General features: G+C 39.5%; 1 protein-coding gene across 3 annotated transcripts in view; it reads left to right on the top strand.

Annotated features, from left to right (window-relative positions):
- The window catches only part of LOC100543009 (CMP-N-acetylneuraminate-beta-1,4-galactoside alpha-2,3-sialyltransferase), an 86,894-nt gene that overhangs the window by 5,502 nt on the left and 67,539 nt on the right, over window positions 1-13,853 (top strand). For 2 of the 3 annotated variants that reach the window (XM_031554931.1, XM_031554933.1), the window contains one exon: window positions 4,425-4,467. In XM_031554931.1, the coding sequence (XP_031410791.1) occupies window positions 4,425-4,467 (43 nt within the window). Of the gene's footprint in view, window positions 1-1,436; window positions 1,501-4,424; window positions 4,468-13,853 lie in introns of those variants that run through there. The other variant, XM_031554932.1, reaches the window with a different exon arrangement.

Raw genomic sequence — 13,853 nt, forward strand, 5'->3', positions numbered from 1 at the left:
CTACTGTTGCTCATTAGTCCTGAGCAGTATTTTTTTTAACCCTGAAAGAAAACTTTTCCTCCTTCCGTTACAGTTGATCCATTGCAAATGACCTTTTTTCGTCAATTGATTCTTGTTTCTTGAGGTCTAGCAGAATGGCAGCTGAACTTTCCTCATAGTCCATATGCGCTGTCTTCATCCAAGGTCAATGTGAGGTGTTGAACCCTTTTTCGTTGCAGGATAAGTCATTTTACCTGGCCTCTGCCACAGATGTAGAACATGTGAACAGTGACCAAGCCTTAGTTCAGGTCAAGGCCTCGACTCCACCGAGACTGAACTGCACTGGGCAGGATGAGAAGTGTCGAGGTGGTCTGAGTTGTTCCTCAAGCACTTCTGTCTCCTGAGTGTCGTACAGATTCCTCTGGTGAGCACAAGCAGCTTGAATAAAACAGCTACAGTTGAACTTTCTGCCTTCCCTCCTCTATTTGCATTACGAGAGAGATCTAGTGCTGCATCTAGCCCATCTTTTTAAAAAGTTTACATTAATTTTCTGCTTTTGTAGGCAGAGTTTTTTGTACCTTGCTTCTAAATAGCAGAGTGCTACAGGGACAGAGTTCAAGTGTCAGTGAAATCATTTACAGTGGTTTGGAAGGATAAAACGAGTGAGCCAAGTTAATGCCTGGAATGTTGATTTCAATTAGTAGCATAAGTGGAAAATTTTGCACATTTTGGATGCATATAGCTATATGGTTACAGATGCAAAATGCAAATTGAAAACTTGGTTGATATCAAAGTTCTCTGGCTTTTTGGGTGGTCTGTATGGAGTTTCTAGACCTTTGACACTGTATTTCATACTTGCTGCCTGGTACTCAGATTTCTGTTGGATACTTAGAAGAAATTTTCACATTAATGCAAACAGGGAGTTTGGTATGCAATTAGCATCATTTATAGAAATTGCTATGGTTTGGCTGTACTTCCGTTCATATAAACCCTATTATATGTTTTATAATAAAATTGTTGTCAGTTATTAAATTGTTATTCAATGCTGATCTTCCTGGAAGTGTAAACGTGCATTTTATTTCCGGCCTAAGCGGACCTCTTACTCATATGGGCATGTGATGAAACTTATTCCCCATGTTCATTGATTTCTGTGCTTCTGTACACCACTTTTTCAGCTGAGATCTGTAGCTTCCTAGCCCAAGTGAGGAAGTATCTTCAGATCTCCCTGTTCCCTTGTGATAGTGTTATTTTTATCACATATGGGATTTACAGGCTCGGCCTCATGGGCTGAAAAGGTGCAGTCTTGTTCTAACTCATCCATGATGTTCTTCTTGTGGAAGGGCTAATGTCACACCTCGGTAACATGCTCATTAGGGCCGAGTTGGAGATGCTGGAGCATTTCTGTCTCATGCTCTATGGTGTATTTTTCATTTTCTTCTAGTAGCCTTTTTCCCACTGCAAAGGAGGAGGAAATGAAGAAGAATGTAAAAGAATATTGTTGCCTATCAGCTAGTGAACTTGGTGAGTAAGGCTTTGAACAAGGTGATGAGAGGTGGTAGAAACCTTCAGGTTAGGACATACGTAAGTGCCAAGGCAGGCTCTTGCAGATGGTGTTTCCATGGGAGGGAAGGACAGGAGTGGGACTGCCCCCTTCCCCTAACAGAGCTGTGTGATGAGCACAGCCCATCTGTTGTCATCACACCCTGATTGTACTGTATTTTCAATTCAGTTATATTTTGATTTAGTGGGTCTGTGTTTTATTGTGTTTTAAATTACACACATAACTCCAGACAAGAATTGCCTGTTCCTGCAGCTGGGCTATGTGCATTTTGGCTTTTTCCTTGTATTTGGATTTTTATCGGTCTTTTGCGATTCCAGACCACTTCCTGCCAGCACACGGACTGTACCTCTATGTGCTGCGGTCATTAGGAACACAAGGGCCAAAAGGGACACGGTCATATAGCGCTTGGCATCTGTAACAGCTGATTTATGTTAAAAATAAAGCTAACTTTGAATCCATAACTTCCAGGCTCCTAATGTTTTTCTTTGAGGAGAAGCAAGATGTAGTGGAGAAGCCTCTCCCAGCCAACAGTGATGCCCTGACTTCACAGAATTACAGAATGGCTTTTGTTGGAAGGGACTTTAAAGACCATCCCGTTCCAACACCCCTTCCATGGACAGGATTGCCAACTGCTAGGTCAGGCTGCTCATATAAAGACCAGGCTGTGAGCATGCAGTGGCCGGTGGTGAGGGCAGTGTTCCTTTGCCTGCCTCAGTTTGCACCGCTCTCCAGCCTGGGGCACGGGGGGGCTTGTGCTTCTGGGTCTGGTGTTACAGCTTGAAAGGGCAGAATGTGTCTACTGAAAGGAAACGGTGCACCTGTGCCTTTACTTTGAAACCAGCAATTTTTTTTTATTTTTTTTGTTATTCTTGGTACTTAATCTTGGAAAGTGACTTTTCTAAGATAGATGACATAAATTTTATAAGGTTACTCCGTATCTCTGTTAGTATAGTCTTTACTGAACAGAGAATCATAGAATCAGTAGGGTTGGAAAAGACCACTGAGATCATCCCACCCCACTGTGCCCACTGACAGCATCCCTCAGTGCCACATCCCCGTGGTTCTCGAACACCTCAAGGACAGTGACTCCACCACCTGCCTGAGCAGCCTGTGCCAGACCATCACCACTGTTTTTGAGAAGAAATTTTTCCTCATGTCCAACTTAAACTCCCCTGCCACAATTTAAGGCCATTACATCAAAAGTAAAAACTTGAAGCTGAGGGATAGAGAAGAGCAAGCAGCAAACAAAAGGTAAATCTTACGGAAGGTTGCAGTGGAGGTATGTCAGCTGTATGTAGAGTTTAGTATGTGTTTGTTTTCTGGTGCTTTGGTTGCAAAGCTTATAAAATGCTGAGCTAGCAGAAAGCCCAGGATGTTGTTATAGTTACGAGGTGATATACCTCTTATTGCATTTCTTCAGTTTGTATTTCCTGTAGAGAAGAAGAGAATGTTAGCTGGAGTTGGGATAAGAATGATGACAGGTTTGCTAGTGATTTTCCTTTGTAAAAAAAAAAAAAAGAATAAATCTCTGTTGCTATTTGCACAGGTGGGTGTTTTTGGACAGAGAAAGGGTTAATAAAAATTGAAAGCATGATTTTTCCCAGACTTTCCTTTGGAGGAGGTAGGGTTCGACAAGAAATGGTTTCTTGTAGGTGGTGTAAAGTGGGAGAAAACTGGGAGGAAAGCAACATTTGGGGGCAATACAAGTTTCAGGATGTGGGAATTGGAGGAGGGAGGCACAGGCACATTTCTCATATTGGGTATGTTGGGACTGGTGGGTGGCACAAAGGTGCTGGCAGGGAATGGATGGGACATGCCGAGGTTGAGTGCACGTGTTCTTCAGCTTCTGTTAGCTAAGTTATGTGATCTGTGATTCGTCCCTTAAATCTGGAATTAAATTTTAACAGTATTTAGAAACAATTGATGCAGATTCTACTGACCTGTCCGGAGTAATCATTTTGTCTTAGATATGGGAAAGCAGAAGGCTTTCCCCTTCTGCCAGTAAGTGAGTTTGTGATCTTGGGTAAACTTCTGCTGCAGAGATTCCTGTGTTGTTTCATGAGGAACACAAACCTCTATTTCCACTGTACTCTTCCTAAAAGAATATGAGAATTTTTTATTTGTTGGTCTGTTTTGTTTTGTTTTTTAATACATCCTGAGTGCTTGGGGGATTATCTGTTACTTTTGTGTTAATTTTCATCTTATCGTAGTGGTCCTCAGTGTGAGGAATCCCTGGAGCATACATAACCTGATAGAAGAAGGATGCTGCACCTTTTTGATTTTCTTGGGGCATCTAGTGTGAATTCTCAGAGCTTAATCTGTTGTTTGTATCTTGATTTAAAGATGACTGTATATTCGAAGATGCTGAATGCAAAGCTTACTTTATACAGGATTTACGAAACAAAGTTTTCACTCTGAATATCTCTGACTGTTCCCTTTTGGATCCTGAACATGATGCATTTTTTGCCTCTCTGTGTGACTGTCTTGAGGAAGGATGCTTGACTATGAAATCGTGTTGGAACATGCAAGGAATCAAAAAACATTTGAGAGATCCACTGCTTCAGGACCAAAGAGGAGCATTTGTCATAAAATTGCAGGCTTTGCTTTGCTATTTTGACTAGTCATTTCTGGTCATTTGTAAGTTAATCATGGCCCAAATGCTGCAATATTAGGTGGGGATTCAGCAGTGATAGTTTGGGAATACTTTTATGTAACAGTAGTCTGTTATAGCAGCTGCTAGCAATTGGAAATTCTAATACACCTATTTTCAATTAGAAATAATTGTTGCCCTTCTGTAAAGGCATGCTGCTGTTTTGTTTGGGTAACTTTTGGGAAGGAGGCTGTTGCAGTTTTTATGATACTGTCCCTTGCTTTTGTTTTCCAGAGTATGACAAACTGGGCTTTCTCCTGAACCTGGACTCAAAATTGTGAGTACAACTCTATCCTGTAGTTACAAATTGCAAGCAACTCTTATGTCACTTGGGTGGTTGGCTTACTGAGTAAATGGGACTGCCATGTCCTATGGCAGCCAGGCAATTAGGGCCTCATTGCTTACACTATGCAGGCTGCCTTGGATTGAGGTTTGCTATCATTAATTTCTTAATGACTGATCAAGGAGCTATGAATGTCCACATGAAGCCAGTCTGCTCTAAGTGTCCTATCCTAGACAGACATCTTCCAAATGAGAAGAAATGTATAAAAAAAAAAATTGAAAACTGGAGGAATGTTTGTCCACTTCTGCAATTTACTTGAGATGTTTAGAACTTTGATTCCTTTCCATTTATTTCTTTAAAAAACGGGTGCTCCTGTTTTTGTTTCTAAAATGGACCTCAATAGGAGTTAGCCAGAGTGATAGAAGAAATAAGAAGTGCTGAAGGATGATGTCTGTGGCTTTTGCCGTAATCTGTCAAATTGAACTGAACCTCCTAACACTAGGGGTCACCAGTGACTCTGTTTCCGAGGTCAATAGAGAAATTTTGACATCAAGAGCAAAAAGACTATGGGAAACTTGACTCTGCTACCTAAATGACGTTAAGGCAATCAGTAGCTTTTAATGACTTGAGGATGCGTCACCCATACTATGGATCATTAATCATAGTTAATATGAAAAACATTCTTAATGTTTTATGGAGTTTCATTGTACTCATTGGGTGTAACATCAAGGTTTTGAGTTTAGTGATGAGGGTAAGTGACTTCTGAATGGACATTTTGTTGTTGGTAAGAGAAAAATGGCTTTGGGTTTTTTATTAGTTTGGTTATTTTTATTTTTGGTAATGACTGATGTACTGAAAATGCAACTCAGTGACTTCCCTCACATTTTTTGATATACTGGGTTTGGATATCATCAGCCTGTGCTGTGTCTAAGCTACAGTTTATGTTGTTTCTTCTTCATTTCTTCTGTCTTCACTGTCCTGTTCTGTGTTACGTCTAACACGTCTCATTGAGCCTTTCTTAAATTCATACCTCTGTTACAACTTCTCTTCTCTTCTTTGCTGACTTCTCTGCTTAGGTTACAGATCTTTTAGATGCAGCCTGTTCCTTCTTACACTTCAGTACGAGGTCAAGTGAGGTTTTTACCTGCTGGAAGACTTCCAAAATCTAAATATTTCCATTAAAAAAAAAAAAAACTCCCTGTGATAAAGGCTGTTATCTTCGATTAAAAACAAAAAGATTTTTGTTGACTGCTGTATAGGTGAAAACACACAGGCTTAGGCTGGTGGATTTTTGTTTTTTCCTCCTTCTTTGGAAGTGAATATGGCCTTGCTTTGGGAGTAGACCTGCTGACCTGCAGAGGTGGCTTCCAAGCAGAATTGTGCTGATCATTTTCACTAGCAAGAGAGTTAGAGAAAAACTGATAATACCATAAAACATACTAAATAGATGTCGAATGAAAAGTGAGTGATAGAAGATGAAGCCCAGAGGAATTTGCTGCCATTCCACAAGTTCATCACGTGGTCATGATACCAAATGCATTTTTGAAGTACATACTTAAAAGTCAGAGGAACGTAAGGGTTAAAAATGTGTTATCGCTTTCTGTGACTTTTACTCAAGATCATACTATGGGAGAATGACTTTCTGGTTAACGACGACTTACACAGGGAGTTAAAAGGGATGATAAGTTCTGCACTGATGACTTTATTGGCAGAAATAATTCAATTATGTCTGTTGTGATATAATTGTTCTGGTGGAATTTTGCCATAGATCATAATTTTATAGAGTTCATGTAACTGACAGCAAGTGAGAACGTTGTGTGACTTCGAAGCACTTGGGGCAACAATTCGTTTTCTTTCTTTTTTTTTTATCTTTTAATCTTTCATTTGTTCCAAATCTATTCCTGACTGGTTGTGTTACTTAATATCGTTTAAACTAATGACTCAGAGGAGTAACACTTTCTACAAAGATAGATTTGCAATAAAACTTAAATGCTTCGACCTGCCTTTCAAATCACGTTATACAGAGGAAAGCATTTGTCAGAAATAAATAGTAATATGTCCATTTGCTTTTGCATCTTCCTTTTTTTTTTTTTTTTTTTCATTTATTACTGTTTCAGTGTCTTTTACCTTGTAGGTACCCAAGGCATGCTATTGAGATGCAGTGCATTTTGTCGTGGTTACAGCAGTGTAATGGTTCAGTTCAGTGGCTTTCTTTGAGTTTGTGAATGTGGTAAGGAAGACAGATTTATCTGCTTTGGAAAGAAAGTGTCAGAAATACATATATGTTGTCTGTTGGAAGTGTATCGTCTGATGCATGCTATTGCTATTGCACTCGGGATCCCAGCTGCTATGGCCAGGGATCTCACCTGGAAGGGGATGGGGAGTTCTTAAAAACAAAAAAGATGGGTTCTGACCAGAAGTCTTGTTGCTCTGAGCTTGTCAAGAGAAAGTCAAGAAGAAAGCCGTTTCCTTTCTGCTGTCCATCTTAGGCTAGCTCTGCATTGGGAAGTCCTTTCCCTTCTAAAAGGGAGGATAGTATCCAGGTAGGGATTGGTAGTGAACTGGATGAATGGAAAGCTGCAGACATCTGCAGGCAGGATAGTTTCTGAATTAGTTTTTTCGTAGTCAAAATGAGCCATGAAGCTCCTCGGGACCAGATTAGTAAAAAGATGTATTGCAAAAGGAGCTGATCTTTGAGTTTTGTTTGTACCAGCCACAGCATTATTGCCAAAACTAGGATACCAAACCCAAATATGCTCAAAGTACACAGATGGGCCAGTGGAATCTTTTTCTCCCAGGTGAAGCAGTTTCCCAAGCAGCAGAGCCACATACATATTAAAAGCTTTAAATCCAATATTTACTGGTTGTGTAGGGAAATGCACTTATATAGAAATAAATACATTGCAATTCACAGGTCTTAATCCTTTTAGGGGTGACTGGTTTCTGAACAGCTTAGGGACATCAGTCACGTTAGTGAGTCAGCCAGAGGATTACTGGGTGCCACCAAAATTTGCAGTTGCTTTCTAACATCTGTGCTTGGCAAAAGAGCTGCATGCTTTTAGTACTATTAAATATTTGTATTGTAGGAGTTCTTTGAGGCTGGCCAGGTCCAAGAAACGAGAGCCTCATTCACTGTGGGCTCTGAGTCACGCTCTGAGCAGGTTCTATATTTGCACTGAGTGGAAGGAGAGTGCTGCAGGAGGATCAGTGTATGATCATGAAGTTAATTATAGACGGTGTCTTAATGCTCATTCAGTGACGCCTGGCTTAAGATTATGGGGTCCTTCTTTGGTTTATCACTTTTTGCATTTGATTTAATGCCGGTAACGGTTACTTTAAGTATGCCTTGGCACGTTACGATTGTAGATTTGCTTGCTATGGCACTCGGAAAGGTCTTTTTTTGTCATAGCCTGTGTGATCTACGGGCTGTTCCCTTGCGTTGTTGCCCTCGTGCTTCTGTACTTGTTTTGCATGCCTGCATGCCGTTCTGTTACTCAGTGCAATGGAAGCTAGCGTCTGTCACACTGCCACTTATGTCCTCATTTCAACTTCATCCTTCTAAAGCTACTTTCAGAGATACAGAAGAAAGCCCAGCCTGGGTGATGGCTGTTCTCTCCACCTGCTACCATAGTCAGCTCTCAGTGTTAAGATCTCAGCTGAAGAATGGTGGAGAAAGCATCCCAGGCTTTTTGGTTGGTTTTTTTTCTGGGTAAGAATTCCTTCCTGAGTGCAAATGTCTTGCAAGTGATAGAGAATGTGCTTGAGCTTACTGCCAGCAATTGGGACCGCTGGAAGTAAAAAAGTATTCAGTTGGTTAGATAGTGGATATTATAATGTCTTAACTTGAGAAGGTTCACTTTCTTAATGGGTAGAATCAAAAGGAAAAAAAAAAAAAAATAGCCCCTCTCAATCAGAAAAATGATTGAGATCGTTATGGTTGATCACAGTAGCATAACACTAACATACCTAATATACTATGTTCTTACAGTATGTGGTGTACAGCTTATATTGCATATTTCTGGGATTTGTACATGATAATTAAAGTGAATATTTTTTTCCAGCGTGCTCTGTGCACAGTAGTATCTTGTGATACTATTCACATGTTTTTCCAATATTACAGACTTGAGAGATGCAACAAAAAATCTTAAATATTTGTGATAATTTGCAGGTTATCCTCAAAAGCAAAAGACAAAGAAAGTGAGTCTTTGTAAAATAAATAAATAAAAATGAAAGCCAGAAATAACAACCTTCACCCTGCAAACTCAAATGAAACTTAATCTGGTCTTTGAAAAGACCGTAAAAATGGAGGGAGTTGAGGTTGGGGGAAAACACAGATTACTTCTGTTTGTTGAAATTTCTTTCCTTCAGAGCTTTAATAATGAAGAAGTGAAATAGAACCCCTTCCCCTCATTTTGTTTCTGGAGTGGGGGGTTGCTTTGAAACTACATGTGTGTCTGTGTCTGCTACCTCGCCATTAAGTGCTGTAAAAATAAGCAATGAACCTGTTGGAATGCTGGGCTTTCGCTGTGCCCAGTGCTGTGGGATTTTTTTGTGCCCGATTCCCCTTCCCATTTATCTTTATGCATTTCTGCAGTCCTAGGTGTGGGGGGAAAAGTCAAGTGAGCCGTCACCAGTGAGGGTGATGGGTGCATTCTGCCAACCATGAGTGTCCCTGTGCTGCTTCTGAAAAATTATTTCAAGGCTTAACATACTTCACAACATTGGTATTTTCCTGGCACTCATTTATTTCTTCTTCATTTCAGTATTTTTTTTCCTTGGCTTTCAATTAGTGCCTACTTAATCTCCTCCAATCTGTACTAATTGTTGGAGCATTTCAACTATTTTAAAATGAATCCTAGCTATTCACAGTGGTTCAATCATTGGGCTTCTTGTTCACCACATCAAACTTCACGTGTGGTTGCGATCTAACTGCTATCCCACTTTTTTGGTTGTTCTTCTTAGCTCATTTCGTTTCCATTTCAACTTTGGTACTTTGGAATTCTCATGTGAATTCCTAACACATGTCTCTTTGATCGGACTTTGGGTTTCTTGTATTAGATGCAACGTCAGGAGATGAAGAAAATAAAGATTGTAGAAGTCAGAATTACAGATAAAACTGAATCACTACTTGGTTTGTTATGTTCAAGCAAAGTTAAAAACTTAACATTTGGTGCTTTTCAAAGAGGCTGTTTCCTGAAGCTGGAAGTAATTATGAACCAAACTATGTGGGAAAAGAATGTAAACCAAAAAATATGAATGGCTGGGCATTGCTTTGAGCAGCGTGCCCCCAATAAGTTCATGAGGAAGAAAGTTCTGTAAGAAAGAAAGAAAAATGTTAACAGAAAACCAGTTTTACCTAGAGGTTAAGTGAAAACAATGATAGTGTATTTACAGAAAAGATCCAAGTGTTCAGTAAATACATGGGCTCTTGTTCTGTTTGGATGGAAAGAAAGTGCTTTCCTCGGCGACAAAGACAACAGCAATTCAAGCAGCAGATACCTAAATGTTTGCGCTCTAACATTGTTATATCTGGACAACGTTTTTGCTAAAATCTTTAAAGAAGTAGCTGAAGACTTTTTGGACAGCTTGGGATGATTAATAAATCTTCCAGCTCTAGGGGAACTCCATATTCTTGGCAGAAAATTGATATTTAATTTGATTTGATTGATTTTAAATGCAAAAAATGATGACTGTAAGCTCTTCAGCCCTTTCTGAGCACAATAATGGTTTCCAATATGAATTTCCACAAAAAAAAAAAAAAAGGCATTACATGTAGATCAAATTTTTTGTTGAATGGACTCGTTCTTCAGGTGAACATCTGCAGAGATAACTGGTATAGGCATGAGATTGGTTCTTTCTTGTTATATATTCTTCTTAGGACTGGGTCTGCAAATTTCATTCTTTCAACTAGCTAGACTGGTTGCATTAAAACTGGGAAGCCTACAAAAAAAAGTCTCAAGTCTTTTTTTCCCCTCCCTATCTGTGATATGGAACACTTAACTTTGTAATTTATTAGTGCAGTAGTACTGATCTAACAGAGCATAATTTGTTTTTCAGGGTGAGTGTGATTACAACTAGTTAACTTTACAAATTTCTGTTCAGTGTTGTTTGAACAAATGTTGTTGGAGTTGTTGCCATCTCAGAAGGGTAAACTTACTTTAGATGCCACACCGAATTCAGGCACCACCTATAAGCTCACAAATTGCCAGGAGTCTTCCTATTTCTTTATTCTCTTGGGATAACATTGCATAATAAACTACATTTCACGTTCTTCTTCCAAAAATCTTCTAAGCCTCAGAGAACAGACCAATTCAAGCAATTACTTTTGGCTAACGTCTGCCCTGGCTGCTGAATATCTTCCTACTGAGGCATTCTTACTCTCAGAATATGTTTTGGAAGTTGAATATATGCGTATGGCTCTAATGGATTGGGCTGTCTATGCATAGATCATTCTCAAAACTCAGAAAGTTAAAGAAATTAAACATTCTGTGCTAAAATTTTTAAGGGAACATGCCATTCACGTTCAGTGAATACAGTTTATTCAGTTTATTGCAAGGAGTAGATTTTTCCATAGAACCATGGGTTTTGGTATGAATCTGCAGTGAAACTTTGGCGTTCATCACCATATTGTTATGATTGGTTATAAAGGAGCAATGTGGAAACAGGTTGCTGCCTATTCCAGATCAAAGCAGTCACGGGCTTCTCATTAAATTGATGCAAAAGTTGCCTCTGTTAGAAATCCCTAAAACATAGATGTGACTGAGGATCCTATCTTCTGCATCTCCTAGATTTGGTGTAGGCAATGCTCTCCTTCCAAAGAAATCTGCTTCCTTCTTTTTGCCCTGGGAAATGTTTTGGGGAATCCTTATCTGCCCTCCCTGAACGGCTGAATGGAAATCGTGTGTATTCTGTCAAGGGAACACTCTAATGTTTATCAAGCCTGCCTCTGAAGCATGTCGCTCTGAAAAGCACTCTTGCTGTGGTATCTAGACACACTTTAGTTGTCAGCTCATCATTTGTATTTTTGTGTCTGGCAGAGAGGAGGCTTTATGAATGGGGTGAATGGGAAGAGACAGCTTTACTCGATCTGCCTCTGAATTTGTCTTCTGCTTTGCTGCAACATGACCAGATACGTCAAAGCTGTGCTGTGTGTATGTGCTAAAAATTAAACGTTAAGAATATGAAGCAGATCAGAAAGGCAGGGGTTGGCTTGGTAGAACAAACACGCAGATTTCTTGTATGTTGCACTTTGTAGCTTTCCTCTTCTGCAGATGTCAGTGTGGTGCTTGGATAACTTGGTGCACGTTTGAGTTCATGACATGTCTTTGATACAGGTGAGCGAAGACAGCTTTTCTTGAAATCACTTCAGAAAGGAGAGTGCAAAAAATTCAGGGCCCCATGACTATATGAGCATTTTGTAAAACTACGGCTGAACCGCATTCCCCAGTTGTGAGGTCGTCTCTTCATGCCATCTAAAGTAATTATTCACTGATGAGCTTTTTTCTCCTCTCCGTTTCAATCCAGACCAGGAAAGAAAAGAAAAAGGAAAATGTTTATTCTTGTTCTTTGTTTAAGAGGAATTGGTTCTTTACTCCAGGTCATTCAAATAAAAGTTCAGAGAGCAATCTTAGTTGCCCTCTATAAAAATAATCTAGATTTGCTACCATGTAGCTGAGAGATTCTTCCGAGTGGGACTTACTCCTCTAGGGCTTGGCTTCTGCCAGCTGCACCCGAAATATGAAGGCTGCTCTACTTGTGGCTGCTCTAATGCTATGATGAAATTATAATGAAATTGACTGAGTAGAGGTGTGTTACCAGGCTTCCTTATGTTAGTGCTTTGCTGTCTTTAGGATAATTTTAATGTATGCCCCTAGTTCTGACAACATGGAAATAGTGAATAATGCATCACTATTGGTCTTTTCCTTACCATTCTGCTGTGTCAGGGTGCTTTTGCACCAGCTAAGCACTGTAAGTTTATCTGAAATTAACTGCTCCCTAGGCTGGTTGTGTTACCAAATGAAATGAATGGAGGAGCAGTGATGCAGTGGCACAACTGCCCAGGAAGGGAGGTGATGGGGTCACCTAGAGGTGTTCCAGATCCGTGGGGTTGTGGCACTGAGAGATGTGGGCATGGTGGAGCAGGTTGGGGTTGGACCTGGAGATCTTGGAGGTCTTTTACAACTTTGGTGATTCTAGGATCTTAGAGGTCTTTTCCAACCTTAATGGTTCTGTGTTTCTTTCTATGAAAATTTTCAGAAGTAAAATTTGGTGATTAAAACCTTAGTTTAACTGATTTCCTCATTTGGCAGTTAAGCCTGCTAACCCACTGAGTTTTGACAATCAGATCTACTAAACTGTAGTTCCACAAACTTAAAGCTGTGATTTCAGCTGTGGTGCTTCAGGAAATTTTAATCTTTTTTTTTTTTTTTTTTCCTAGCTCTAAGCTTTGGAAAGGTATCTTTGTTTTCAGAGGTACCAACTCCTAAGAGCAGGGGATTACTGTATTCTAATTGGATTGAGTTATTAATTTTCATCCCCACAGCATTTCTTGGTCTTTCCTAGACCTACACTGCTGGATTCATTACTCTGCAAATAGGAAAACACTGTTCCTGATCCAAAGAAAGCATTGCCTGCTTGTAGATGTAACAGATGAGGAGTGATGATGAAGATTGAGAGTTATAGCAATAAAATTATGACATTCACATTTATCTTCTTGAATTCCTTCAGCTGGACAAAAATGGTGAGCTTTTTTATTTTCCATCAGACTTTTAAGTGACTCATCTTTTATGGCCATTGTGCAAACTGTGAGTTTTTAGAGGCATTTAAGTGGAGGGCTACAGCATTTAACTTGCTGAAGTTTTGCAAATTGCATGTTCTGATATTAGGGAGTGTTATTTCTGAGTTTGGGGGAAATTCAGACTACTCTTTAGACAGCTATTTCAGACATTTATGTAGGAATTCAGCGATTTATGTAAGAATCTCTTTGCTGTGTCTATTTGAATAGAATTCTGTTTTTTCTCTCTGCAGCTAGTCCGTTAGGATAATAAATCCTAAATAATAATAATAATAATCCTTTAGGTAAGCTGTAGCAGAAGCAGAAATTGTTAAAAAAAAAAAAGAGAGAGAAAATTTGTTAAAGAAACAAAACAAAACAACAAAACAAACGAAAAAAGGAAATCAGGAAATCAGTGTTTATTGCTCAATTTGTTGAGGAGCAAGCTGCATAAAGTTGCATGCAAAACGTGCCATGGACTTCTCTTGGATCTTTACCTGCATTCTTTGACTCCTGTGTTATAAACTCCCCATTTAATTTATTTACTGGTTGAAAGACTCCTTTCTAGCTTGGCTGTTTCTGACTCTTGTCTGCATGAATCCTAACA

Source organism: Meleagris gallopavo, chromosome 10, assembly GCF_000146605.3.
Source record: "Meleagris gallopavo isolate NT-WF06-2002-E0010 breed Aviagen turkey brand Nicholas breeding stock chromosome 10, Turkey_5.1, whole genome shotgun sequence".
In the NCBI taxonomy this organism is placed as follows: Eukaryota; Metazoa; Chordata; class Aves; order Galliformes; family Phasianidae; genus Meleagris; species Meleagris gallopavo.